The 27106-nt window shown below is 48.5% G+C and overlaps 1 protein-coding gene and 1 non-coding gene across 5 annotated transcripts in view; both read left to right on the top strand.

Annotated features, from left to right (window-relative positions):
* LOC123933950 (Snf2 related CREBBP activator protein) overlaps window positions 1-27090 on the top strand; it is a 33062-nt gene extending 5972 nt beyond the window's left edge. For 2 of the 4 annotated variants that reach the window (XM_045993741.1, XM_045993742.1), the window contains exons 5-34: window positions 126-311; window positions 561-701; window positions 1515-1737; window positions 1853-2130; window positions 2762-2852; window positions 2989-3078; window positions 3572-3760; window positions 3846-4183; window positions 4287-4464; window positions 4996-5132; window positions 5374-5543; window positions 5659-5851; window positions 7419-7555; window positions 7645-7831; window positions 9267-9436; window positions 9826-10091; window positions 10298-10585; window positions 11085-11249; window positions 11528-11713; window positions 11932-12198; window positions 12544-14051; window positions 17830-18095; window positions 18232-18434; window positions 21128-21297; window positions 21444-21640; window positions 21736-21850; window positions 22275-22394; window positions 23461-23655; window positions 23811-23894; window positions 24007-27090. In XM_045993741.1, coding sequence (XP_045849697.1) covers window positions 126-311; window positions 561-701; window positions 1515-1737; window positions 1853-2130; window positions 2762-2852; window positions 2989-3078; window positions 3572-3760; window positions 3846-4183; window positions 4287-4464; window positions 4996-5132; window positions 5374-5543; window positions 5659-5851; window positions 7419-7555; window positions 7645-7831; window positions 9267-9436; window positions 9826-10091; window positions 10298-10585; window positions 11085-11249; window positions 11528-11713; window positions 11932-12198; window positions 12544-14051; window positions 17830-18095; window positions 18232-18434; window positions 21128-21297; window positions 21444-21640; window positions 21736-21850; window positions 22275-22394; window positions 23461-23655; window positions 23811-23894; window positions 24007-26697 — 9429 coding nt within the window. In that variant the 3' untranslated portion in view covers window positions 26698-27090. The remainder of the gene's footprint in view (window positions 1-125; window positions 312-560; window positions 702-1514; window positions 1738-1852; window positions 2131-2761; window positions 2853-2988; window positions 3079-3571; window positions 3761-3845; window positions 4184-4286; window positions 4465-4995; window positions 5133-5373; window positions 5544-5658; window positions 5852-7418; window positions 7556-7644; window positions 7832-9266; window positions 9437-9825; window positions 10092-10297; window positions 10586-11084; window positions 11250-11527; window positions 11714-11931; window positions 12199-12543; window positions 14052-17829; window positions 18096-18231; window positions 18435-21127; window positions 21298-21443; window positions 21641-21735; window positions 21851-22274; window positions 22395-23460; window positions 23656-23810; window positions 23895-24006) is intronic. The other 2 variants (XM_045993743.1, XM_045993744.1) reach the window with 2 other exon arrangements.
* Window positions 2543-2671, top strand: LOC123934280. Its single transcript, XR_006816763.1, has one exon. It is a non-coding gene; the product is annotated as a small nucleolar RNA SNORA30/SNORA37 family (small nucleolar RNA).
* Window positions 27091-27106: the final 16 nt, after the last annotated feature.

Below are 27106 nucleotides of genomic sequence, written 5' to 3'. Positions count from 1 at the left end.
TTTAAGACACATAAAACATTCAGTCCAGACAGTGCCTATATTTAATCAGTGCCCAGGAATTCAGTTGTCTTCATGAGGTAGCATGTATGTGCAGTAACTTGATTGACCTAGCTCTTCCTTGTTAGGAGGCTGAGATTGAGACTCGGATTGCTGAGCTGCGGAAGGAGGGTTTCTGGTCATTGAAGAGGCTGCCTAAGGTGCCCGAGCCTCCCCGCCCCAAAGGGCACTGGGACTATCTTTGTGAGGAGATGCAGTGGCTCTCTGCCGACTTTGCTCAGGAGCGTCGTTGGAAACGGGGTGTGGCCCGTAAGGTAGGTCATCAGCTGGGCGTACCTTCTGTTATTTCTTTTCCAGATTTCCTTTTCCTTGATAAGTGGGTTGGTTTGAAGGGAACTAAGCAGAATAAACAGTATAGGGTGCTTGTTAATGCCCACAGTTTCAGGAGGCAGGCTCTGACTTCCCAGATTTCTTGGCCTTGATTATTCTCATTGCTGTTGGTTTGAGGAGGGAGTAGGAGACTGGCCTTGGAGTGTTTTCACTCTGGTTCCTTATTCCCACAGGTTGTGCGCATGGTCATCCGGCACCACGAGGAGCAACGGCAGAAAGAGGAAAGGGCTCGGAGAGAAGAGCAAGCCAAGCTACGCCGAATTGCCTCCACCATGGCTAAGGACGTCAGGCAGTTCTGGAGCAATGTGGAGAAGGTAGGCAACAGGGATTACGAAAGGGAAATGCCGCAGGTTTGCTTAGTGGTAGCATGGAAGCAGGAATGACCAAAACTTCTTGAGAGTGACTGTTCTAACTTCAGGCAACTCTGGTGACATTTCTGTTGTGCATTGGATCTCTCTAGCATTGAGTGCTGTGAGGAAGAAAGAAATAATGTGGAAAATATGGTCCTGCCTTTGGGGATTGTTAACAAGATTCCTGGATCCCTCTAGGCCATCCGTCATCTGCAGGGCATTCAGCATGCTTTTCCTAAAACCTCTTAATGCCGTTTACCTGTTTAAACATTATCGAAGTTTTCAGTAATCAAATTGTTCTCATATATGAAGTTTTGTTTCTCAAGTACTGCCTGGTTTCTGTCTATATATTCAGTCTTGTCTCCTGCCGGTTTCTTTTCTTCTCTACTTCAAATATTCTTTTTTTGCACATCCCTGGTAACTTACCCATGTTCTTTCTGCTGCCAGGAATGCCTTTCTCCTCTTGCCCACTTAGGGAACACCTACTTAGTCTTTAAGATTCAGCCCCAGATACATTTGTAAATCTTTCTCTGCTGCCTGAAGTTAAATTGGCTTTTCTCTTTCCTGTGCTCCCTTTGTGCTTTTTTTCAAAAGCACTTTTTTGTTTTGTTATGTTTTGTTTTGTTTTCTTCCAAAGCACTTTTAAGGACATTTAGTTTTTCTCTCTTGAAAAGCAAGTCCAGAGACTAGCACAGAGGAAGTTTTCCTAAATGTTGGGTTAAGGATTACATGAATAAAAGATTGTATTAGTGACCTGTCCATTTCATGCTGTGGTAGGTGGTGCAATTCAAGCAACAGTCCCGGCTTGAGGAAAAACGTAAAAAAGCTCTGGATCTGCACCTGGACTTCATTGTGGGGCAAACTGAAAAGTACTCAGACCTTTTATCTCAGAGCCTCAACCAGCCACTAGCATCCAGCAAAGCTGGCTCTTCCCCTTGCCTTGGCTCTTCCTCAGCTGCCTCTAGTCCTCCACCCCCGGTTTCCCGGCTGGATGATGAAGGTGTGTGTCCTCTTTAGCTCTGTTACTCTTCCTCATGTACCCTTTCCAGAGCTGAAAACCCACCCTGTGGCTTGCAGGGCCCCGTGGACTTTGTGACCTTGTTCTCCTGCTATAGATGGGGACTTCCAACCCCAAGAGGAGGAGGAAGAGGATGATGAGGAGACGATTGAGGTTGAAGAACAACAGGAAGGCAATGATGCAGAGACCCAGAGGCGTGAGATTGAGCTGCTTCGACGTGAGGGAGAATTGCCATTGGAAGAGCTGCTCCGTTCCCTCCCCCCTCAGCTGCTAGGAGGGCCTTCCAGCCCCTCAAGAACCCCCTCATCTCGTGACAGTGACACCCGAGATGGGCCTGAAGAAGGTGGTGAAGAAGAGCCCTCTCGGGTGTTACAGGTATGGCGAGAATGGGTAGAGGGAGGACTCAGTGGGAGCAGAGCTAGAGGTTCAAGGACTGAGTTCTGGTTTATAAGGTCATTATGGTTTTCAGGAGTTCTCCCTGGTTAAGGACATTTGGCTCTCATTGAGGGATGGATAGGGAAGAATCTGGGTTTGGGGCAAGTTGCATTCTGAGATGAGAAGTTTCCAGTGCTGTAGTGGAAGAGTACTGTACTCTACAACTGTTAGGTGACGTTGAAAAAAATACTTAATCTAGTTCTTGCCACTTTTGTGAAATGGTCCTAATACTCCCTATTGGTTTGTAGGTTTGGAGCTAGATGATAATCCTGAAGTCTTTTCTGGACCTAAGCTGTCTCTTTCTCATAAGTCTGAGTGTGTGGGGTTGGTGCTGGGGGCCTGTGTTTCTTATCTAGCACTTTCACAGATCCTCCTCTGGACAGTGGGGCCAGGATTTGGTAGCTGGTGCTAAAAGAAAACCCTTGATTGCATCCTTGCCCTGGGACGGTGCCAGTGGCAGCTGTCACTCAGTGGGACAGAGAGACTGTCCTGTGATGTCATATTCAACATTGCACCTTTCTCCTGCTGTTCTAACCTTAGGTCTTGTCCCTTTTCATGCTTTGCCATTCAGGTGAAGCCTCCACCCTCTGTCACACAGCGCAACAAACAGCCTTGGCATCCAGATGAGGATGACGAAGAGTTTACTGCCAATGAGGATGAAGGTCAGGCATGTTCTCTTTATCTTATTGCCCCTTGCCCTTTGAATTATCTGGACCTAACATTTCATGCTTTCTCCTCTCTTCGGCTTGAACTGGGTCCTATGATTCTGTTCCCATTGATTTTGGTTCATTCTCTCAGGGGAGGATGAAGAGGATACCATAGCAGCTGAGGAGCAGTTGGAAGGGGACGTGGACCATGCCATGGAGCTGAGCGAGTTGGCTCGAGAAGGTGACATTCCCCAGACGTTTCATGAGCATCTGCTTGTGCAGAATGCCAGGGATAGAGAGATGAATAAGAAAGACACTTTTTATCCCCCTTGGAGGAACTACAGGTCTAATGACAAAGAGAGATGTAAACAAATTAATTATAAATAGAATATGACGACCGGTTATGATGGAAGTTTGAACAAAGTGACATGACCACTTAGTAGAGCTAATGTAAGAGCATGTTGGCCACATTTGACCTGAACCTTAAAGAGAGGTTTAGTTTGATGCCGTCCTTCCCAGTGGAAGGCAGCAGCATCCATAGTTCTAGCCCAGGCTGTGGGGCTTGGCTTTGTAGCTGGTGCTGAAAGCACACTTTTCTGTGTCCCTTCAGACCTGAGCCCAGTAGTGTCTATAGAAACCCAGATAAAATGAACGGGCACCACTCAGATCTGTCTTTCGTTTTTACCCCTTTTCCCTCAAAGCACCCAGAAGCTTAGCTGTTATTTCTTTTCCAGGTGAGCTCTCAATGGAGGAGCTACTGCAGCAGTACTCAGGAGCCTATGCTTCTGACGCCTCTGTCCCAGGCTCTGGGAGTAGTGAAGAGGAAGATGAAGATGAGGTTGAGGCTAACAGCTCTGACTGTGAACCAGAGGGGGCCACAGAAGCCGAAGAGGCTCCTCAAGAGGATAGTAGCAGTCAGTCAGGTGACTGTGTGGCCATGGGCACCCTGGAGGGGAGATACTGGAGGAGTAGGTATGGTGAGCACTAAGCCTTGATCTTGTGCTTTAGAATCTGCTGAGGAGCAGAGCGAGGAAGAGGAAGATGAGCATTCAGAGGAGGAAGAAACAAGCGGCAGTTCCGAATCAGAGGAATCTGAGTCTGATGAGTCTGAGGAGTCTCCATCACAGAGCCAGGCAGATGAGGAGGAGGAGGAGGAGGAAGATGATGATGACTTTGGGGTGGAATACTTGCTTGCCAGGGATGAGGAGCAGAGTGAGGCAGATGGGGGGAGTGGACCTCCCACCCCAGGACCTGCCACTACTCTAGGCCCTAAGAAGGAAATTACTGACATTGCTGCGGCAGCTGAAAGTCTTCAGCCCAAGGGTTATACCTTGGCCACCACGCAGGTAACCCCAGAACCCGGCTTCTACTTTCTCGTATCTTGACTTTTTTGTTTCCCAGTGACTCGTGCCTCATTTCTACTGTGCTGCCTCTGTTTTTCCCTACCAGGTAAAGACGCCTATCCCCCTGCTCCTGCGGGGCCAGCTCCGGGAGTACCAACACATTGGGCTGGACTGGCTGGTTACTATGTATGAGAAGAAACTTAATGGTATTCTTGCTGATGAGATGGGGCTAGGCAAGACAATCCAGACCATCTCCCTGCTTGCTCACTTGGCCTGTGAAAAAGGTAACGAGGCAGGGGCCTCCCATTTGGGTCTCTTTGGCCAGCTCCCTGCAAAGACTATTTAATGGGGACTAACCGCAGGATGGTGAACCACTCCCTGTTTTGTGCTGTCTTGATAGCTTTATTGACTCCGGTCAGTAACTGGAGATGCCAGCGTAGGATTCTTAGGAGGGGCCATTATGTAGAGTTATCAGGGTTATACCTGAGGAACCAGAACAGAGCCCTAAAGTTTGTATTTCCTTACTATCTCTCTTTTTAATTCTGCTTTCTGTTTTGTTTTTTTAAGTTGAGATGTAGTTGACATATAACATTATACGACTTTAGGTGTCTAGTGTAACGTTCTGATACTAGTATGTGTTGCAAAATGATTAGCACAGCAGGTTTAATTAATGTCCACTACCACACAGTTGCAAAAACTTTTTTTCTCTTGTACTGAGAATTTTTAACCTCTCTTTTAATGACTTTTGAATATGCAGTCCAGTATTATTAACTATAGTCACCATGCTGTACATATCTCATTCTTTTGCTAAACAGGTAACTGGGGTCCCCATTTGATCATTGTCCCCACCAGTGTGATGCTGAACTGGGAGATGGAGCTGAAACGGTGGTGTCCCAGCTTTAAAATCCTCACTTACTATGGAGCCCAGAAAGAGAGGAAGCTCAAGCGGCAGGTTCGCTCTCCGTGTGATTGATCATTCCCGTGCCTCCTTTGCCCCGCACTGATGCCTCTTTTACTCTTAGGCCCTTTTCTCAAAGAAGTTCTTTTCCTTCCCTTTCTGTTTGCTGACTTCTTCTGGGACTTGGCTGTTTTCTCCATACCTGATTATGTCCTTTGAGGACCTTAGCATACCTTTTCTTTATCCTTTCTTTTCTTTTCACCCCACCATCTGCTGCTTTCTCCTGATACCTCAGGGCTGGACCAAGCCCAATGCCTTCCACGTGTGTATCACATCTTACAAGCTGGTGCTGCAGGACCACCAGGCCTTCCGTCGCAAGAACTGGCGTTATCTCATTCTGGATGAGGCTCAGAACATCAAGAACTTCAAGTCCCAGCGCTGGCAGTCCCTGCTCAACTTCAACAGGTGGGGATGCAAATGGACATTTGGAGGAGGGTTGACTTGACTTGAAGAGTGGGATGCTTAGAAGGTTGGGTCTTTGCTGATCATCCGTCTTCCAATTCCCTCTATTGCTTTGCAGCCAGAGACGCCTGCTCCTCACAGGAACTCCATTGCAGAACAGCCTCATGGAGCTGTGGTCCTTGATGCACTTTCTGATGCCCCATGTCTTCCAGTCTCATCGCGAGTTTAAAGAATGGTTCTCTAACCCCCTGACTGGCATGATTGAGGGCAGCCAAGAGTACAATGAAGGTCTGGTCAAACGCCTGCACAAGGTAGGGCCTGAAACAGTTTGGCAGGGTGTTGGGAGTGGCAAACCAGGGGCAGTACCTGGAAGACCTTTAGGGAGAGGGAAATCAGTGCTGGGCTGAATTTGCTCAGTTGTCAGGTGGCAGTGTTCTGGTGACTGACCCATTGCCAAATTGAGTGACTTCATCTTAGTCATCATTTTACTTGTTTTCCCCCCGCCGGTAGTGACACTTGTCTTTATTCTCTGAGTAGAATGGTACTGCTGATTGGTCCTTGCTTAGATTTCTTCTTACCAGGCTTTCCTCAACTTTTGGGTTCTTTCTCTTTTTCTGTGGGGTCCCCCCCCCTTCTCTCTCTCTCTCTCTCTCTTTTTTTTCCTTTTGTTTTCTCTGGCTCCTTTTGTCCAGCCTTTTTTTTTTTTTAATTTAAAGATTTTATTTATTTTAGAGAAGGGGAGGGGGAGGAGCAGAGGGAGAGGGACAAGCAGATTCTGCAGTGAGTGCAGAGCATGATGTGGGGCTCCATCCCATGATGCTGAGATCATGACCCAAGCCAAAGTCAAGAGTCAGATGCTCTACTGCTTTGTCCAGCTTCTAAGTAACATCTCTCAGCATTCTGGTGAGACAACTCTTTGTCTCAGTTTATATGTCTTAAGGCGTTAAAGACTTTCTGATTTGTATTTTTACTCTCCTGACCAATATGTATTTAAATTTCTGGGGGTGCCTGGGTGGCTCAGTGGGTTAAGCCGCTGCCTTCAGCTCAGGTCATGATCTCGGGGTCCTGGGATCGAGTCCCGCATCAGGCTCTCTGCTCAGCGGGGAGCCTGCTTCCCTCTCTCTCTCTCTCTGCCTGCCCCTCTATCTACTTTTGATCTCTCTCTGTCAAATAAATAAATAAAATCTTTAAATTTCTGACTTGGTATCTTTAATTCAGAGTTACTGAATTTGAGTCTTGAATACACTGTATTTAAGCCAAACATCTCAAATTTTATAGCCTACTGTTTCTACTCTGTTTTGTTCACACTGTCACTTCGGTGACAAGCTAGAAACCAGAATCTTTTTTAGCTATGTTTTCATTATATTTCTTCATTATATTTCTATTTTTCGTTTCTTCCTTGTCTATTTAAAGACTATCCTATCAGATTTTACCTCTTCGGATTTCAGATTCGTCTTTTGTTTTCTCTGCTGTCTGTCACTGCCACAATTTTTGTTCTCAGCTTCTTTCCTGGATTTACTTACATAGTATTATAAATTTACAGTTCCTTCTTGAGATGTAATTTGAGTCATCTCTTCTGCATAGTTACTCTGCCCTCGGTGTCTTTCTCTCTCTTTTTTTTTTTAAGCATTTCTTAAGGAGTGGTGTTACCATCTTTATGTGGATCTCCTTCAACAGACCATAAAGTCCTGAGAGGAGAGCTTACATTTGATTCTTCTTTGTGTGATTGATTCGTGGCATACTTTATGGCTTTATAAGTATTTACAGAAGGGCTAAGCTAGGGTTCTGCTGGTCATTAGGCCAAGACCCAGCTAGAGGGGGTGGTTGGGGCTCAGTGCCCATCGTTCTCCTCTTAGCCTCCTGCATATTTGCTTTTAGGTTTTGCGGCCTTTTTTGCTGCGCCGGGTTAAGGTGGATGTTGAGAAGCAGATGCCTAAAAAATATGAGCACGTTATCCGCTGCCGGCTCTCCAAGCGTCAGCGTTGTCTCTATGATGACTTCATGGCACAGACCACGTAAGGGAGGACAGAGGGTGGACCCTGGGGCCCTATATTGGAACAGATGTGATTTTCAGGATGCCCCATTTATTTTTCTTCTTTCCCAGAACTAAGGAGACACTAGCCACAGGCCATTTCATGAGTGTCATCAACATTTTGATGCAGCTGCGAAAAGTCTGCAATCATCCAAACCTGTTTGACCCTCGACCTGTTACCTCCCCCTTCATCACCCCAGGAATCTGCTTCAGCACCGCCTCTCTGGTGCTAAGGGCCACTGATGTCCACCCCCTCCAGGTAAGTCGTTCCCAAAGTTATTGGCCCTAGCCCAACCCTGTATCCTTTTTTTTAGGCTAGAGTCCAATTATTGCATCCTTCCCCTATAAATTGAGCACTATTCCCCTAGTTTCATCATTTTCTATCTGTGTGACTTAGGGCAAGCTAATTTTTAATTGATCTCTAACCCTAAGTTTGGTTGCCCTTGAAAGTAAGGATTATAAAGGTCTATTATCTGCAATATGTTTGTGAAAACTGTGTTAATATTTTTGAAAGTGCCTGGCATGTTAGTGATACTTAAATACTATTTTGTTTTCCTGTTCCTTCCCTCTTTTTGGACACTCCCCCCGCCCCAAACTTTTGATTTTGTTGTGGTAAAATACACAAAGTTTACCACGTTAACCTTTTTTAAGTGTATATTTTAGTGGCATGAGTATATTCACGTCGTGCGACCACCATCACCATGCATCTCCAAAACTTTTTTCATCTTTCCTAATTGAAACGCCATGCACACGAAATAGTAATTCCTCATTCTACCCTTTCCCCCAGCCCTTGGCAACCACCACTGCTTTTTCTAAGTTTGACTCTTCTGGGTACTCATATGAATAGGATCATATGTATTTGTCCTTTTTTGACTGACTTATTAGCAGATTGTCTTCCAGGCTCATCCATGTTGCAGCATGTGCCAGAATTTCCTTAAGTGGGCGATGCCGTTTCATACATGTGTTTACATGTCTGTATACATCCATGCTTACACATGTGTATGTCCTGCATTTTGTTCATCTCTTTACCCATCAGTGGACACTTTGGGTTATTTTCGTTTTCTGGCTATTACAAATAATGCTACAGTGAACATGGGTGTACAAATACCAGTTTGAGTCCCTGCTCTCAATTCTGTTGGGGACATAGAATTGCTGGATCATACAATAGTTTGATTTTTAATTTTTTGAGGTAAACCGCTGTAGTATTTTCCTTAGTGGCTGCTGCATTTCACATTGCCACCAGCAGTGCACAGGCGTTCTGATTTCTCCACATCATTGCCAGCACTTGATGTTTTTTTTGTTTTATTCTAATAGCCGTCATAAGTACCTCATTGTGATTTTGATTTGCGTTTCCCTAATGCTTAGTGATGCAGAGCATCTTTCCTGTACTTATTGTGTATTTCCTTAGGAGAAATGTTTATTTGGCATATCTGCCTGATTTTTTTAATTGGGTGGCTTTTGTTGAGTTGTAGGAGGTTTTTATATGTTCTGGATATTATCCTCTTATCAGATACATGATTTGCAAATGTTTTGTCCCATCCTATGGCTTATCTTTTCATTTTGTTGGTAGTATCTTTTGATGCCCTCCTGTGATCAGTTTTTTTCTTTTGTTGCCTGTGGTATTGGTGTCATATCCAGGAAATCATTGCCATGTTGGTCCATCTGACACCATGCTTTTGTGTTTCTTCTATCAGCGGATAGACATGGGTCGGTTTGATCTTATTGGCCTGGAGGGTCGTGTGTCTAGATATGAAGCTGACATATTTCTACCCCGGCACCGCCTCTCCCGCCGGGTACTACTAGAGGTGGCCACTGCTCCTGATCCCCCACCCCGGCCCAAGCCAGTCAAGATGAAGGTCAACAGGTACCAGGGCTGAGGGATAAAGGGATGGGTTCCTAGAAAAAGTGGCTACAGCTGGCTGGGGGCAAAAATTGGGGTGGAAAGGAGAGAGTTGGAGACTAGGCTAAATGTGTGTATGGGATGGATGCAAAGTACTGGAGGAAGTTGGGGAGAGAAGAGGGTCCTGGGAGGCGCCCTTGTGATTGTCACTGATTTGTTGCCCCCTTTTTCTGCTTGGTGCTTTTTGGTTATCTTGGATTTCTTTCCCTCTTTTTCCTTTGTGTCCTTTGCCTTTATCTCCTTTGCTTTTGTAATGTTTGTCTTATGTTTTTGCTTCATCTTCCTTATTCTTTTCTTTTCCTGTTCCTATTCTCCTTCCCTCCCTACCCACCCTTTTGATTTTGTCCTTATAGGATGCTGCAGCCAGTGCCCAAGCAGGAAGGCCGTACAGTGGTGGTGGTGAACAACCCACGGACCCCCATGGGCCCTGTTCCTGTCCGACCCCCTCCAGGCCCTGAGCTCTCCACCCAGCCCGTCCCTGGCCCAGCTCCCCCAGTGCTGCCAGCACCACTGATGGTGTCGGCCTCGCCTGTTGGGCCCCCGCTTATTCCGGCATCCCGGCCTCCTGGCCCTGTTCTGTTGCCCCCACTGCAGCCAAACAGTGGGCCTCTGCCCCAGGGTGAGTTACAAGGGGGCCAACCTGCTGGGGGGTTACCTCAGGCAGATTGTTCAGGTTGGGGAAGGAGTAATGAAATTAGTGTCGAGGGAGCTAAGTTGGAGACAGAGTTGTGGTGGTGGTTGGCTTGGGAGCGTATGTGGAGATTGCTGGGAGCAGGCTAAGGCTCCAGTCGGTATATCTGACAGATGTTTGCTTTGTGTCTGCAGTGTTGCCATCCCCCCTGGGGGTCCTTAGTGGGACCTCACGGCCTCCTACGCCAACCCTGTCCCTGAAACCGGCCCCACCTGCTCCTGTTCGCCTAAGCCCTGCCCCGCCTCCAGGCTCCTCCAGCCTGTTGAAGCCCCTGACAGTGCCACCAGGCTACACTTTCCCTTCCGCTGCTGCCACCACCACCTCTGCCACCACGGCTACTGCTCCCAGCACAGCTGCGCCAGCTCCTACTCCTGCACCGCAGCGCCTCATCTTGTCTCCTGACATGCAGGCTCGCCTGCCCTGTAAGTTCTCAGTGGTCTGTGAGTGAAAGTTTTGAGATGAGAAGAAGGTTTATATGCTACAGCGCTGGAGAAAAGCTCAGGAGTGTAAAAGTGTAAAATTCTGGGTAGCTAATGTACATGAAATATCTTGCTGTATGCTGCAAATTCATAATCAAGTAAGAACTGTCAAGGAGTTCTCAGGCTAGTGTGGGAGATGATCCAGAGATGAGTGAATAATGGTAAACCTAGCAGTGGAAAGTTTATTTGGGGTTAAAGGGCAGCATGGAGTTGGGGGTGGTGATTAGCTCAGTATGATGGCAGCCCATTAGAAGATACAAAGGAGATTGTTAGGCAAACAAGTGGGATTGAAAGTAGCAGCACATTGAAGGCTCAAAGGCTGAATTTACTGGAATTTGGTAAATTGAAGGGGAGGGTTGGAGGAAGTGGAGACCTGTGCTTCGTGGGGCGAAGTGGTGTTCAAATCATCCCTGGGTATATTCGGCCCTTTCTTTGTTCCCAGCAGGTGAAGTGGTCAGCATCGGGCAGTTGGCCTCACTGGCACAACGTCCAGTGGCTAGCACAGGGGGGAGCAAGCCTCTCACCTTCCAGATCCAGGGCAACAAGCTGACTCTGACTGGTGCGCAGGTGCGCCAGCTTGCTGTGGGGCAGCCCCGCCCGCTGCAAAGTAGGTAAAACCCACCCCCTGTCCTGCCTTTTTCCTCCTCTTCTTTGTCTCTTTGTTTTTGTTGCTCTTTTCAGACGTCAGTCTTAATGTTTCTTTCCCTAGCTTTTGGAGGGTGGGGCCAAAGGGAACGTTTGGAGGGGGTCTTTTGAAAAAGATAGGGTTGACATCATTCTAGAGAAGTTATCCCCTCTCTGTTCTTTCCATTTCCTCTTGCCCTTGCCTCTGTCCTCCTCCGGCTGATAGCTGCTTCTCTTTCTCTCTCTCTTCCCTTAACCCAGGGAATGTGGTGCACCTGGTGTCAGCAGGGGGGCAGCACCACCTCATCAGCCAGCCTGCCCATGTGGCTCTCATCCAGGCCGTGGCCCCGACCCCTGGCCCCACCCCTGTCTCTGTGCTGCCTTCTTCGACCCCCAGCACCACCCTTGCCCCCACTGGCCTCAGCCTTCCGCTTGCTGCTAACCAGGGTGAGGCTCCTGGCCTTCCTACTTACTTAGCCCTTGCTGGCCTTGGTCCCTTCAGGCATGCCCTGGATTACTGTCTGTCCAGCCTTCCCTCAGTGTTGTTTTCCCTTGCCAGTATCTCCAATATCTGTCTGCTACCCTCTCGTGCCCCTGGACTATTTCCATCCTTTGGGTCTCTTGTTTCTTTTCTACCTTCCCCTCAATGTAGCTTCCTCTTGCAGTGCCACCAACCATGGTGAATAATACAGGCGTGGTGAAGATTGTAGTGAGACAGGCCCCTCGGGATGGACTGACTCCTGTTCCTCCATTGGCCCCAGCACCCCGGCCTCCGAGTTCTGGGCTTCCGGCTGTGTTGACTCCACGCCCCACATTAGCCCCTGGCCGGCTACCCGCACCTACTCTGGGTACTGCCCGGGCCCCCATTCCCACGTCCACTCTGGTGAGGCCCCTTCTCAAGCTGGTCCACAGTCCTTCGCCCGAAGTCAGCGGTGAGTCCAGGTGGCTAAGAGCAGATGTTTTTTCCAGGAATAGACATAGGGTGGTCCAGAGGATTTCTTAGTTGCATAAGTTTCTTGTTTATCAGCATACTGACTTGCTTTGTAGTGGGCCCCAGAACTAGGCTGCTGAGGTCTTGCCTTATTTTAGAATATACTTCTTAGAATCTTGGGAGGGAAAGGAAATGTTAAATTGTCAAAGTCCTTGAATCTTTGATGTCATGGGGTAGGAGTGAAGGTTTTCTGGGAAAGGGATGAAGTGGGGTTAAGGGAAAGGGTGGGACAGGGTAATAGAGCAAGAAAAGAATTGTGGGGCTAACTCATCCTCTGTCTCCACAGCTTCAGCACCCGGAGCTGCTCCTTTGACCATCTCTTCTCCTCTCCCTGTGCAGTCCTCACTCCCTGGACCAGCCTCTTCTCCAATGCCAATTCCCAACTCCTCCCCCCTTGCTAGTCCCGTGTCCTCTACAGTCTCCATTCCAGTGTCATCTTCACTTCCCATCTCTGTCTCCACCACGCCTCCTGCCCCAGTGTCAGCTCCACTCACCATCCCTATCTCAGCCCCCCTGCCTGTTTCGGCTTCCGGCCCAGCTCTGTTGACCAATGTGACTCCAACACTGGCACCTGTTGTCTCAGCGGCTCCTGGACCTTCCTCTTTGGCACCAGCTGGGGCTTCCCCATCAGCGTCAGCTTTGACTCTAGGTTTGGCCACAACTCCATCCCTGTCTTCATCTCAGGCACCTGGTCACCCTCTGTTGTTGGCTCCAGCCTCTTCACATGTTCCAGGCTTGAACTCAGCTGTGGCCCCAGCATGTTCACCTGTCCTGGTACCAGCTTCTGCTCTGGCCAGTCCTTTTCCGGCAGCACCAAATCCAGCTCCAGCTCAGGCTTCCCTCCTGGCTCCAGCACCTTCTGCATCTCAGGCTCTAGCCACCTCTCTGGCTCCCATGGTGGCTCCACAGACAGCAATCCTGGCTCCTTCTCCAGCTCCTTCTCTGGCTCCTCTTCCAGTCCTGGCTCCATCGCCAGGTCCTGCTCCCCTCCTGGCTCCATCACAGACTCCGGTTCCAGTTCTGGCTTCATCGTCTACTCCAGGAACCTCTTTAGCTTCAGCTTCTTCAGTGGTGCCAGCCCCAGCTCCTGTGTTGGCTCCATCATCAACTCAGACCATGGTACCAGCCCCAGTTCCATCACCTCTTCCAAGTCCAGCTTCTACACAGACACTGGCCTTAGCCCCAGCTTTAGCATCCACTCTTGGTGGCTCATCTCCATCTCAAACCCTCTCGTTGGGAACGGGGAACCCTCAGGGGCCTTTTTCAGCTCAGACATTGTCATTGACTCCAGCGTCCTCCCTAGTACCAGCTCCAGCCCAGACATTGTCTTTGGCGCCAGGACCACCACTGGGTCCATCGCAGACGCTGTCTCTGGCTCCAGCACCCCCTTTGACTCCAGCTTCTCCGATGGGCCCAGCCCCAGCTCACACGCTGACTTTGGCTCCAGTATCGTCGTCTGCTTCACTCCTGCCCCCAGCTTCAGTGCAAACATTGACCTTGAGCCCTGCCCCAGTTCCGGTGTCCACCTTGGGTCCAGCTGCAGCCCAGACTCTGGCGCTGGCCCCAATCTCAACACACACCCCAGCTTCCCAGACATCCTCCCTTGTGGTTTCGGCATCTGGCACTGCTCCCTTGCCTGTGACCATGGTATCCCGGCTGCCTGTTTCCAAGGATGAGCCTGAGACACTGACATTGCGCCCTGGTCCCCCCAGCCCTCCCTCCACTGCTACCTCGTTCAGTGGTCCCCGGCCTCGACGCCAGCCCCCACCACCACCTCGTTCCCCTTTCTATCTGGTAAGTTTTACTCCCTCAGGGAGAGGGAACAGGAACTTGGGGTTTCTTTGGAGTTTTGGTAGAGTGAATGGAACAGAACGATGTTATTTTTTATCCTGGTAGATTACACAGCCTAGTTTTGTGGACCTGATGCTTAGAGTGTGCAGTTGGCCAAGTCCCTTCTCTTTCCTGGCCCTTTCCTTTTTTCTGTGTAATGGGAATGATAATCTGTATTCTGCTTTTCTCAGAGGAGTAATTGAGGACCTAATGTGCTTTTTAAAACTATGAAGAATTACTGATACATTCAAGGCTGCCTTGTTACTGTTGGTCTTTTTGGTACTTGCTTATTCTTGAGTCAGTGTTAGCATCTGATTGCCTCATTTTACAGATGGAAAAACTAGCCCACTAAGTGATGTTATAAAGGTAGGACAACTTGTGAGAACTCAGATGCGTTGACTCCATTGCTTTCTCCTCTTCCACACAAGAGGCATTCCTCAGGGGCGCCTGGGTGGCTCAGTGGATTAAGCCGCTGCCTTCCGCTCAGGTCATGATCTCAGGGTCCTGGGATCGAGCCCCGCATCGGGCTCTCTGCTCCGCAGGGAGCCTGCTTCCTCCTCTCTCTCTGCCTGCCTCTCTGCCTACTTGTGATCTCTCTCTCTCTGTCAAATAAATGAATAAAATATTTAAAAAAAAAAAAAAAAGAGGCATTCCTCAGAGATAGGAAAACTTTTTTTCAGTTGCTAAAACCATCGCAGTTGTCAAGTATTTGAGCTTCTGGGGGAAGGGGGTGGCACCATGGAATACAGTTCCCTAAAGATCACAAGCTTCTGACTGATGGTTATCTCTTGTAGGTTTGTTGGTTTGTTTTGTTTTTGTTTTTGTTTTTTTACCTCCACGGTGTAAAAGGAGCTTTGTTTCTTGTCCTTCCATGAATTTTGTGGTAACCGTTTGTTTTTTTTTTTTTTTTGTTACGTGTATGGTTCCATATATGTTTGGTTAAGTTAAACTTACAGCTCAAATTAGAGTAAATAATCCAAGAGCTAATAGGGAGAAAGATCTAGTGAATTGTTCCGGGTCCTCTGTGTCTTTCTGTCCCTTTAAAATAAAGGGAGCTGCTGCTTATTCAGAGCTGCCTCTTATTTTTTTCCTCAGCCCCAGGCCCCCACTCCATCAGTGCCGTTGACTCCGCCTTTTGGTCTTTTTCTAATGCTGCCAGGTTGGTCTGGCTTGCTGCAAGGAGAGAGAGAGAGCTAGATCCCAGCCCAAGAGTGGCAGCTACATGGTCTGTGCTAAATTTTGGTTGCTCTGCAAGTATGTGGAAGCTTCTTTTTTTTTTTAAGATTTTATTTGTTTATTTGACAGAGACACAGCAAGAGAGGGAACACAAGCAAGGGGAGTGGGAGACGAAGAAGCAGGCCTCCCACCAAGCAGGTCCTACCAGGACCCTGGGATCATGACCTGAGCCGAAGGCAGATGCTTAATGACCCCCTGTAGAAGTTTCTCAACACTTTTTTTTTTTTTTAACACTTTTTTTGTTTAAGCAGTTTGTCATAAAGATCACATACTGCACAGTTTACCCATGTAAAGAGTATAATTCAGTGGCTTTTACTATATTCATATAGATTGCAACCATCACTGCTGTCGACTTGAAAACATTTTCATGGTCCTGAAAAGAAACCCCACACCCTTAGCCATCATCTTCCAACCCTTCCATCTCTCCTAACTTTAGACAAGCACTAATTTTTCTGTTTCTTTAGATTTTGCCATGGAGTCATGGCATATGGTCTTTTGTGACTGGCTTTGTTCATTTAGCGAAATGTCTTTGAGGTTCATCCATGTTGTAGCCTATGTTGGCATTTTGTTTTTTTTATTGTTGAATAACATTCCATTGTGTGGCAGTACATTTTATATATCTATTCAGCAGTAGGTGGACACATTTGGAATATTTCTACTTTTTGGCTCCTATGAATAATGCTGCCCTGAACATTCACTTGTGAGATTTTTTTGTCTTCATATGTTTCCGGTCATATTGGACGTATGCCTAGGAGCAGAATTACTGAGTCGGATAGTAACTATGTTTAACCGAGGAGTTACCAAACTATTTTCCAAAGTGGCGATAACCATTGATACCACTTTACGTTCCCACAGGCAGCACAGAAGGGTTCCAGGTTCTCCACATCTTTGCCAACACTTGCTGTTATGTCTTTATGATTATAGCTATGCTAGTGGGTGTGAAGTGTTATCTTGTGGTTTTGATTTGTTTTCCTAATGGCCAGTCATTTTGAGCATCTTTTTGGTGGTTTGCAATTTGTGTATCTAATTGAAGAAATGTTAGGTACTCAGATCCTTTGTGTTTTTAATTTATTTTTATTATTATTTTTTCTGAGTAAATTCTATGCCCACTGTGGGGCTTGAATTCGCAACTCTGAGATCAAGATCAAAATCTTGCTCTTGGGACACCTGGGTGGCTCAGTCAGTTAAGCCACTGTTCAGGTCATGATCCCAGGGTCCTGGAATCAAGTCCTTCATCAGGCTTCTTGTTCCCCAGGGAGTCTGCCTCTTTCTCTGCCTTTGTTTGCACGCCCAGGTGCATGGGCGCGTGCTCTCTCTCTCTCTCTCTCTCTCTCTCTCTCTCTCTCTCTCAGAAATAAATAAATAAATAAAATCTCTTCAAAACTGTGCTCTACCAACTGAGCCAGCCAGGCACGCCTGCCCTTTTTAATTGGGTTATTTTACTGATTCGAAATATACATTCTGGATACGAATACCTTTTCAGATACATGATTTGCAGATATTTTCTCCTTTGCTACTGCTTTTGAGAGCTGACCTGCTCTGCTAGGATGCTTTCCTTTTTTACTTTGATCCCCAGGAGCCTCAAGTTTAAGGGAGCAGACAGGAAGGGAGATTTGGAACATTGTTTTTTTTCAGGATCATCTCCTAGGGTTCATCTCCTTCATTTGTTCATTCTCATAGCAGTTGTTTATTGAGAGCCTGCTTGGTACCAGATAACTGAGGTAGATAGTGGGCAATTATAGTGAGCAAGGTAAGATACAGTTTGTGTTATGGTTGCAGTTTTGTGGATAGAAGACATTAGTCAAAGACTCATACAGATATAAAACTACCAATGTGATGAGTGCTGCAAAAAAAGAGGTAGTTTTTAGCCTGTGAAACTTAAAGTGCTAATGATGGGGAAGGACTGGGTCAAAGTCCTACAAATTTCCTGTCTGCCAGGACCCTCCCCTTTTCTCGTAGGGCGATGAAACGCAGACATCTGATTAGCTTTTCCCAATTCTACCCCATTCTAGTATGGCCCTTAGCAGAAACCTCCCCATGGATTTGATTAGCCACTCTGTCCTGGTCAGTGATTGGAGGAAGGCTTTCGATAATTGTTTTGGATCCACTTCTAAAAGCCGAATTAACTTGAATGTTGTGGAGTTTAAGTATTATTTAAGAAAATTTCCAGAAATCATCCATTTTATAAGCTTATTAAATATACAGATCTTAGATTTGAATATTCAAGCATTCTGTTTTGGTAGTATATAAATGAAGATCAGGATTTTTTGGTAGAGAAGTTATTCTATATAACATTATGAAAAGAGTAACTCTCGTTATTGACAGCTTGGAAAAAACCACTAAAAGCATAATGTAGTTTTGAATCCTGTGGTTTCCATCGGTTATGTTTAATTCTGGGATGAATGGTCAGGTTTTCTATGAGGACACTGATCACTTTTTCTGTGTGTGTGTGTGTGTGTGTGTGTGTGTGTCTGTGTGTGTGTGTGTGTTTCCCTCTCATCCCCAGGACTCTCTGGAGGAAAAGCGGAAGCGGCAGCGGTCTGAACGCCTGGAACGGATTTTCCAACTTAGTGAGGCTCATGGGGCCCTGGCACCTGTGTATGGGACTGAAGTCCTGGATTTCTGTACCCTGCCCCAACCTGTTGCCAGCCCCATCGGCCCTCGTTCTCCTGGCCCCAGCCACCCCACCTTTTGGACTTATACCGAGGCTGCCCGCCAGGCTGTACTGTTTCCCCAGCAACGACTAGACCAGCTGTCAGAAATCATTGAGAGGTTGGCAGGGCTAAGTGCTAATGGGAACCGGGTCTTGGGGCCTCTGAGTGGATATAGTGGTTAGGGCTGGTGAAGGTGCACTTTTGGGGCCTTTCAGAGTTCCATCTTTTATACTGCTTGCCTTCTTCCTTCACAGGTTCATCTTTGTCATGCCTCCTGTGGAGGCACCTCCCCCTTCCCTGCATGCCTGCCACCCACCTCCTTGGCTGGCCCCACGTCAGGCAGCCTTCCAAGAGCAATTGGCCTGTGAGCTCTGGCCCCGGGCTCGTCCTTTGCACCGTATTGTGTGTAACATGCGCACCCAGTTCCCTGACTTGAGGCTCATCCAGTATGACTGTGGTAAGTTCATTGGTCAGTAAGGATCCCTAGACCTTTTTTCCCCACTCTGTTAGTAGCAAGACTATATCAAAGGGATGCTATAGCTTGATTTTTGTGAATTTCATTAAACATCAGCCAGTTTTTCAGGCTATGCTTATAGGCAGGATGGAGAAATGTAGACCTTATGATGGATTCTTGGCATTCATGGATTTGACTTTGATGAAATTTGAAAATGTGTGTTAACTCGTGCATTTGGTAGTTATTTTGCGAGTATCTGTTGTGTTTTACACTTGGGATACGGTGGCAAATAAGATAGCACAGCAGAGAGTTTTCAGATTCATGGGGAAAGGTGCAAGGTGGTACAAGACTGCACAGTAAATAGTAAGTTGTGTTTTAGGAAAACACAAGGATCTTCCTGTCTTTGGTTAGAATCTTTTTGGTTAGAATGCATTTGGCTGCAAGTAATGGAAAACTGAATAGTGGCTTGAACCACAAGAGCATTTATTGTGTCCTTAATGAGAAATTCTGAGAATAGTGGTATAAGACTGGTTCAGCTTACTGATGTTTTCATGGACCCAGGACCTTCTGGTCTTTCTCCCATCCTTAGTTTTTATCTTCTTACTCTCGTGTTTATTTCTTGATGGTTCTGTCATGGCTGCCACAACTCCAGGGAGCACAGCAGTGCTCTGAGCAGGAAACAGGGCTTGAGATATTCTCAGCAAGTTTCTCTTTTGGGGGGTTGGGAAGAAAGTTCTCCTCATGGACGATGCTTCATAGCTCACTGCTTTAATTTGAGCCATATGCCCATCCCTAGAATAATCTCTGACAAAGGAAAATGGCAAAGAGGAACTATGGCTTTTTTATTTTTATTTTTATTATTGTTTTTTAAAGATTTTATTTATTTGACAGAGGAAGATCACAAGTAGGCAGAGAGGCAAGCAGAGAGAGAGGGGGGGAAGCAGGCTTCCGGCTGAACAAGGAGCTAGATGTGGGGCTCGATCCCAGGACTCTGGGATCATGACCTGAGCCAAAGGCAGAGGCTTAACCGACTGAGCCACCCAGGCACCCCAACTATGGCTTTTTTAGACCAGTCATGATTTATCTTTTGGGGTTGAATTGGGGCTTATCATCCCTGGATCAAGGGATCTCTGCCAGGGTGTCTACAGTGTAAATCAGGTTCTATTATGCAAGAGTATCTTTTGGACAGTAGTGAATTGTTTCTGCCACAACCCAGCAGAGATGTTTCTTAAGTAACATGTTTGGAGATTTTGTAAATGGCCTTAGAATGTAAGACAGCAAAATTTTTATTAATGTATGTTCAATAAATATTTTAGTTAAAAAACAATTTTGTAACATTTGAAACCATTTAGAGTAAGTAGGCAAATTGAAAATCTTTGTTAAAAGCATTTAAACTGAGGGACGCCTGGGTGGCTCAGTCGGTTACGCGGCTGCCTTCGGCTCAGGTCATGATCCCAGCATCCTGGGATCGAGTCCCACATCGGGCTCCTTGCTCACCTGGGAGCCTGCTTCTCCCTCTGCCTCTGCCTGCCACTCTGTCTGCCTGTGCTCGCTCGCTCGCTTTCTCTGACAAAATCTTTAAAAAAAAAAAAGCATTTAAACTGATTCATCAGAAACATTATAGAAGGTATTTCTGTGTTTTATGGGAGCTTGAACTAGGTAACCTCATAAGATCCTCTCTCCGTGGTTATGATCTTAGGGATCTTCAATGCTTGTATGTAAGTCATAATATCCAGTGGATGATGTTGATGTCTGTCCTGTGACTCTGTGGTGTGTTTTAGCTGGCATAACTCAGAGTAGCTCCTTAAAGATTTCCTTCCTGCTCATATACTATTGAGGGTTTTCTTTTTTCCCTTGAGGGTCTATATGTTATCCTACCCCTGATTAGACATAGAAGGTAGATCCTAGACAGGAGCAGACTGAAGAGGGGGATCCCATAAAAGAAGAAAATAAAGTTAAATATATTTTTAAAAAATATTTAATTAGGGATTCCTGGGTGGCTCAGTCAGTTAAGCCGCTGCCTTCGGCTCAGGTCATGATCCCAGGGTCCTGGGATCGAGTCCCACATGGGGCTTCTTGCTCAGTGGGGAGCCTGCTTCTCTCTCTGCCTCTGCCTGCCACTTTGCCTGCTTGTGCTCCCTCTCTCTGACAAATAAATAAAATCTTTAAAAAAAATTAATTAACTTATTTTAGAGAGCATGTGTATGGGGATGGGATGGGGAGGGAGAGGAAAAGAGAATCTGAAGCGGACTCTGCACTGAGCGTAGAGCCCAACACGGGGCTCAGTCTCACAACCCTGAGATCATAACCTGAGCCGAAACCAAGAGTCAGACACTGAGCCACCCAGGCCCTCCTAAAGTTAATTTTTTTTTAAGATATTTTTATTTATTTGACAGACAGAGATCACAAGTAGACAGAGGCAGGCAGAGAGAGAAGAGGAAGCAGGCTCCCTGCTGAGTAGAGAGCTTGATGTGGGGCTTGATCCCAGGACCCTGAGATCATGACCTGAGCTGAAGGCAGAGGCTTTAACCCACTGAGCCACCCAGGCACCCCTAAAGTTAAATATTTTTGATCTCTTAGGCTAACTGAAACCCTCAGCTAAAGCTTTTATTATTTTTCAACTAGAGTCTCTCAGTGCTAAGTGTTCTCCTTATCCCAGCTTATAACAAGCTCCCCACACTCTCATTTTTCGTCAGGAAAGTTGCAAACATTGGCAGTGCTGTTGCGACAGCTCAAGGCGGAGGGCCACCGGGTGCTCATATTCACCCAGATGACCCGGATGCTGGATGTATTAGAACAGTTTCTCACCTACCATGGCCACCTCTACTTGCGTCTGGATGGGTCTACTAGAGTTGAACAGAGACAGGTAACCCAGACATCGCAGCCCTTTGAGGCTCACCTCAGCTACTGTCTCCATTTTCCAGACCTCAGAGTCCAAAAGGGGCCCCACTGAGCCTTGGGTCTGTGTGGATGGCCGTGTCTCCTGATACAGTCTTTTTTCTTTCTCTCTAGGCTTTGATGGAACGATTCAATGCGGACAAACGCATATTCTGCTTCATCCTTTCAACTCGGAGTGGGGGTGTGGGTGTGAACCTGACAGGAGCAGACACTGTTGTTTTTTATGACAGCGACTGGAATCCCACCATGGATGCTCAGGCCCAGGATCGCTGTCACCGAATTGGCCAGACCCGAGATGTCCACATCTACAGGTATTGCCTGCTCTCCCCTCATTTTGCATCCTCTTTACTGGTAGAGTTTTATTAATCTATTTGGCTGTTTACACATGGCCTTCGTCACTCCCTAGACTTATCAGTGAACGGACAGTGGAGGAGAACATCTTAAAAAAGGCAAATCAGAAGAGAATGTTGGGAGACATGGCCATTGAGGGAGGCAACTTCACCACAGCCTATTTTAAACAGGTACTAAGATCTTCCAGTCTACACAGGAGACAACTGCTGTGCCCATAGGGGTTGCTTCTGCTCATTAAAGTCAATTCTGGGGCACCTGGGTGGCTCAGTCTGTTAAGCATCCACTCTTGGTTTCAGCTCAGGCTGTGATCTCAGGGGATTGAGCTGTGCACTGGGCTCCATACTCAGCAGGGAGTCTGCTTGAAAGATTCTCTCCTTGTGCCCCTCCCCTCAAGTGCCTGAGCTCTCTCTTTCTTTTTCTCTGAGATAAATAAGTAAATCTTTAACAAAAATAAGTAAATAAGATGCTTTGGTCTCCACAGATCTGCCTCTTCAACTAGTGGCATTCCTGATTATTTCTAAGAGCTTTTATTTCATAGTAGACTTGGGCCCAGCATTCCATTGGCTCTGACACTTCCCTCTCTTCTCTCCAAAGCAGACCATCCGAGAGCTGTTTGATATGCCCCTGGAAGAGCCATCTGGCTCATCTGTACCCTCTGCCCCTGAAGAGGAGGAAGAGACTGTAGCCAGCAAGCAGACCCATATCCTGGAGCAGGTGAGAAAAGAGCAGGCACTCTCTAGAGTAGAGCTAATAGTTACAGTGTGGGCTGTCTGGGGCGAAAGAACATTTCTGCTGCTTCCCGAATGACTGTTGGCCTTTAGGAATCGTGAGTAGATTGCTTATTGGCTCATAAGATTTCATAGAAGAAAGGATTTGGAATCCTCGGTTACTTGTTTGAATTCTAATAGTATGTCTTATTAGCTGTGTTTGTTAAGCCAAGTCTGCTTCATCTTCGGAGTCCTTTCTGAACTGCTAATGGGAAGGAAGTAACTGAGTATGAAATGAAATAGTGGAAGTAAGAAGTGCTTTGTGTGTGGTGTGACCTCTTGTTTTCCAAATACTGATTGATACATAATAGAATCATTTGGGGAACCTTTGGCTTTTTATTTTAATTTAAGTAGGCTGCATGCCCAAAGTGGGGCTCGATGAACTCCCAACCTTGAGATTAAGAGTCGTGTGCTCTACTGACTGAGCCAGCCAGGTGACCCTAAAGAGCTTTTTAAAGGATTGATTCCTGGGACGCCATTTGAGAATCTACTAAATTGTGATTTGTGGGGGGCAAAGGCTGGGCATTGGTATTTTTTCAGAGGTAGATGTTGGGAACTAAAAGGTACAGTGCTTTTCCCTGCGCACACTCTAGGTTGCGTCCCTTGGTGACTTCAGTGTGCGCTTTCTGGCTATTCATCACGGGAAAAAACCAGAGGTGGTCAGTCTGTTGTCAAGAGGTATCTCAGTGCAAAAAAGAGTTAGGGATTTTTTGTAATTACCGCTTTCTGGGACTGCTCTCTTAAGGAGACAGAAGGCGGACTTGAATGGAAAAGGAAGCGGAGCTAGAGGTTTTAAAAACAGATGCTTTCTCACTAGTGGGCTTCCAAGTGAGACCTAGTTTATCCTATGTGGAATACTGCATTGCGTTGATAACTTCAAGGGCTCAGAAGAGAGTTGAGTTCAGTTATATACCTGGTTTGGTATAAATGTGGCCTCGGATTTTTGTCTGAATCAAACCACAGGATGTAGAATTCTTTAATTCTCCTGGTTTTTCTTCCCCACATCTTTGCAGGCACTGTGTCGGGCAGAGGATGAAGAGGATATCCGTGCAGCCACCCAGGCCAAGGCTGAACAGGTGGCTGAGCTTGCAGAATTCAATGAGAATGATGGGTTTCCTGCTGGTGAGGGAGAGGAGGCCAGCCGGCCTGGGGCTGAGGATGAAGAGATGTCCCGAGCTGAGCAAGAAATCGCTGCCCTTGTAGAACAGGTCAGTGTTGGACCCACTAGTTCTCAACCTCACCCTTCACAGCTTCTTCCTCTGGGCCTTGTGATCTTCCTCCTGTCTTCTCTGGTGAAAATAAGGATATTGGGCCCTGGTTATCAAGTCCCTATGTTGTTGATTACCACTGTTCCTTCCCACAGCTGACCCCCATTGAGCGCTACGCCATGAAATTCCTGGAAGCTTCACTGGAGGAGGTGAGCCGAGAGGAGCTCAAGCAAGCAGAAGTGAGTATTTCTAGGAGGTGGGGATGAAAGTGAGAAGTGGCTGCTGTCTGCCCATTCCCGACCTTGCTTGCCTCCCTCTGACCGCCCACCATTTGGGCTCTCTTGTTGGCAGGAACAAGTGGAAGCTGCCCGCAAGGATCTGGACCAAGCCAAGGAGGAGGTGTTCCGCCTACCCCAAGAGGAGGAGGAGGGGCCAGGGGCTGGGGATGAGGTTTCCTGTGGGACTGGTGGAGGCAGTCACCGGCGCAGTAAGAAGGCCAAGGCCCCTGAAAGGCCAGGGACTCGCGTCAGTGAGCGTCTTCGTGGAGCCCGGGCCGAGACTCAAGGGGCAAACCACACTCCTGTCACATCCACCCATCATACCCGCAGCACTTCCACAACCCCACGCTGCAGCCCTGCCAGGGAGAGAATTCCCCGGCCAGCATCTAGGCCTCGACCCACTCCAGCTTCAGCTCCTGCTGTAATTCCTGCCCCAATCCCTGTTCCAATTCCTGCCCCGATCCCCATTTCAGCCCCAAATCCAATAACCATGCTTCCTGTTCATATCTTGCCTTCTCCCCCACTGCCTCCTTCACAGATTCCTCCCTCTTGTTCTTCTGCCTGTACCCCTCCTCCTGCCTGTACCCCTCCACCAGCTCATACACCACCTCCCACCCAAATTTCTCTCTCAACTCCTTCCTCCCCTCTCCTGCTTGGTCTACCTTCTGTGCCCGTCTCCCCCCCAGTCACCAACCTCTCCTTGGGCTTGGGGCCTGAGACAGAGCTGTGTGCACAAGCATTGGCATCTACCGAGTCCCCGGAGCTGGCTGATTTGGCCAGTTCCGAGACGTCCCCGCTTACTCTTGTGCCCCCTAAGGATCTGTTGCCAGTTGCTGTTGAGATCCTGCCTATATCAGAGAAGAACCTTTCTCTCGCCTCTTCTGCACCTAGCCCAACCCTGGAGGCTGACAGCGTCCCCAACGGTCAAGAGCAGGAAGTGCCAGAGCCTGCTGAGGGGACCGTCCTCACAGTGCTGCCTGACGGTGAGGAGGTGCCCTCGTGTCTGAGTGAGAGCAATGGGCTGGATCTCCCACCTTCAGGAGCATCTGATGAGCTACTTCCGGAGCCAGTGGAGGCTGACAAGAGCTCAGAAGAGCTGATGGAGGCCCAGACCCCAACCTCCAGCCCAGAGAAGCCACAGGAACTTGTTTCATCAGAGGTCGCAGCCCCATCAACCTCATCCTCCGCCACCTCCTCTCCTGAGAGTCCTTCACCTGCCCGGCCCCCTCGGCGTCGCACCAGTGCCGATGTAGAAATTAGGGGTCAGGGTGCTGGTCGGCCAGGGCAGCCTCCAGGCCCCAAAGTGCTCCGCAAGCTACCGGGACGGCTGGTGACCGTGGTTGAGGAGAAGGAATTGGTGAGGCGACGGCGACAGCAGCGGGGAACTGCCAGCACCCTAGTGCCTGGGGTGTCTGAGACTGGTGCCAGCCCGGGAAGCCCATCTGCCCGCAGCATGTCGGGGCCAGAATCCTCACCTCCCGCCAGTGGGCCCTGTGAAGCTGCTCCCCCATCCACACTGCCCACCCCAACCCAGCAGCCCTTCATAGCTCGCCGTCGCATTGAGCTGGGGGTGACTGGTGGGGGCAGCCCAGAGAATGGAGACGGGGCACTGCTTGCCATCACCCCTCCAGCTGTGAAACGTCGGAGGGGGAGGCCCCCCAAGAAGAACAGGTCTCCAGCAGATGTTGGGCGAGGGGTGGATGAGGTACCTTCATCCACCTCTAAGGGAAAAACCAACGGGGCTGACCCCGTCCCTGGGGCTGAGACCCTTATTGTGGCGGAGCCTGTCCTGGGACCCCAGCTTAGTCCTGGGCCCCAGGCTCTTGGAGCCCAGCCAGTTCACAGACCAGAGCCCATCATCCTATCACCTGTGGAGAAAAGAAGGCGTGGGCGGCCCCCTAAGGCACGAGATTTGCCCATTCCTGGGACCATTTCCTCTCCAGGGGATGGCAACTTAGAGAGCCGGACACAGCCACTCCCGCTACCACCTCCCCTGCCACCACTCCCACCACTCCTAGCCTGTCCCACTGCTACTGTCGCCAACACTGTCACCAATCTCACCATTTCAACATCCCCACCCAAGCGGAAGCGGGGCCGACCTCCCAAGAATCCACCATCACCTCGGCCCAGCCAGCTCCCTGTCTTGGACCGTGATAGCTCTTCTGTCCTTGAGAGCTGTGGATTGGGGAGGCGGCGGCAACCCCAGGGCCAGGGGGAGAGTGAGGGCAGTTCCTCTGATGAGGACGGAAGCCGCCCCCTCACCCGCCTGGCCCGCTTGCGGCTTGAAGCAGAGGGAATGCGGGGACGAAAGAGCGAAGGGTCCATGGTGGTGGCTGTAATTCAGGATGACCTGGATTTAGCAGATAGTGGGCCAGGCGGGTTAGAATTGACAACTCCCGTGGTCTCGCTAGCTCCAAAACTGCGCTCCACCCGCCTGCGTCCAGGGTCTCTAGTCCCCCCACTAGAGACTGAGAAGGTGCCTCGCAAACGGGCAGGGGCCCCAGTTGGCGGGGGTCCTGGGCTGGCAAAGCGGGGCCGCCTACAGCCTCCAAGTCCCCTCGGACCTGAGGGTTCAGTAGAGGAGTCTGAGGCTGAAGCCTCAGGTGAGGAGGAGGAAGGGGATGGGACCCCACGACGCCGGCCTGGCCCCCGCCGACTTGGTGGGGCCACCAACCAAGGGGACCAGCGCATCCTGCGTAGCAGTGCCCCTCCCCATCTGGCTGGCCCTACCATTAGTCACAGAGGCCGCAAGGCCAAGACGTGAGTGGGCTGCCCCTTCACCTAGGCTTTCCGCCATGGCCCCTCTCCCTCCACAACCAGGCCTGACTCTGTTAACCACTACTTGAAGTCTTGAGGGGGAAAGCCTCCAGGGAGACATAGGGGCCCTCTCCCTTCTTTCCACCAAAGTAGGGGGTAGGCAACTGGTTGTCATGGAAACGGGGCTCTTCACATACCCCCTTCCCTTCCACCCCACATGGCTGGGCAGTGTTAAGGGTGGCAAGATAGTCTCTGTCCCCACCCCCTTGTACTTGATTCCCCAGCTATCTTTCACAGCCCCCCACCCTTAGGGGAAGGGGGAGGGGCTTCTCTCTACCATGAGTTTTTTTTTTTTTTCTTTTTTTTTAAGAAGAAAAAATAATAAACTTAGTTTCTGTATGAGCATCCGCGTAAGG

This window comes from Meles meles, chromosome 21 (assembly GCF_922984935.1).
Source record: "Meles meles chromosome 21, mMelMel3.1 paternal haplotype, whole genome shotgun sequence".
NCBI lineage: Eukaryota > Metazoa > Chordata > Mammalia > Carnivora > Mustelidae > Meles > Meles meles.
Note: the sequence above shows the minus strand (reverse complement) of the source record. Positions and strands in the feature narration are given on the sequence as shown.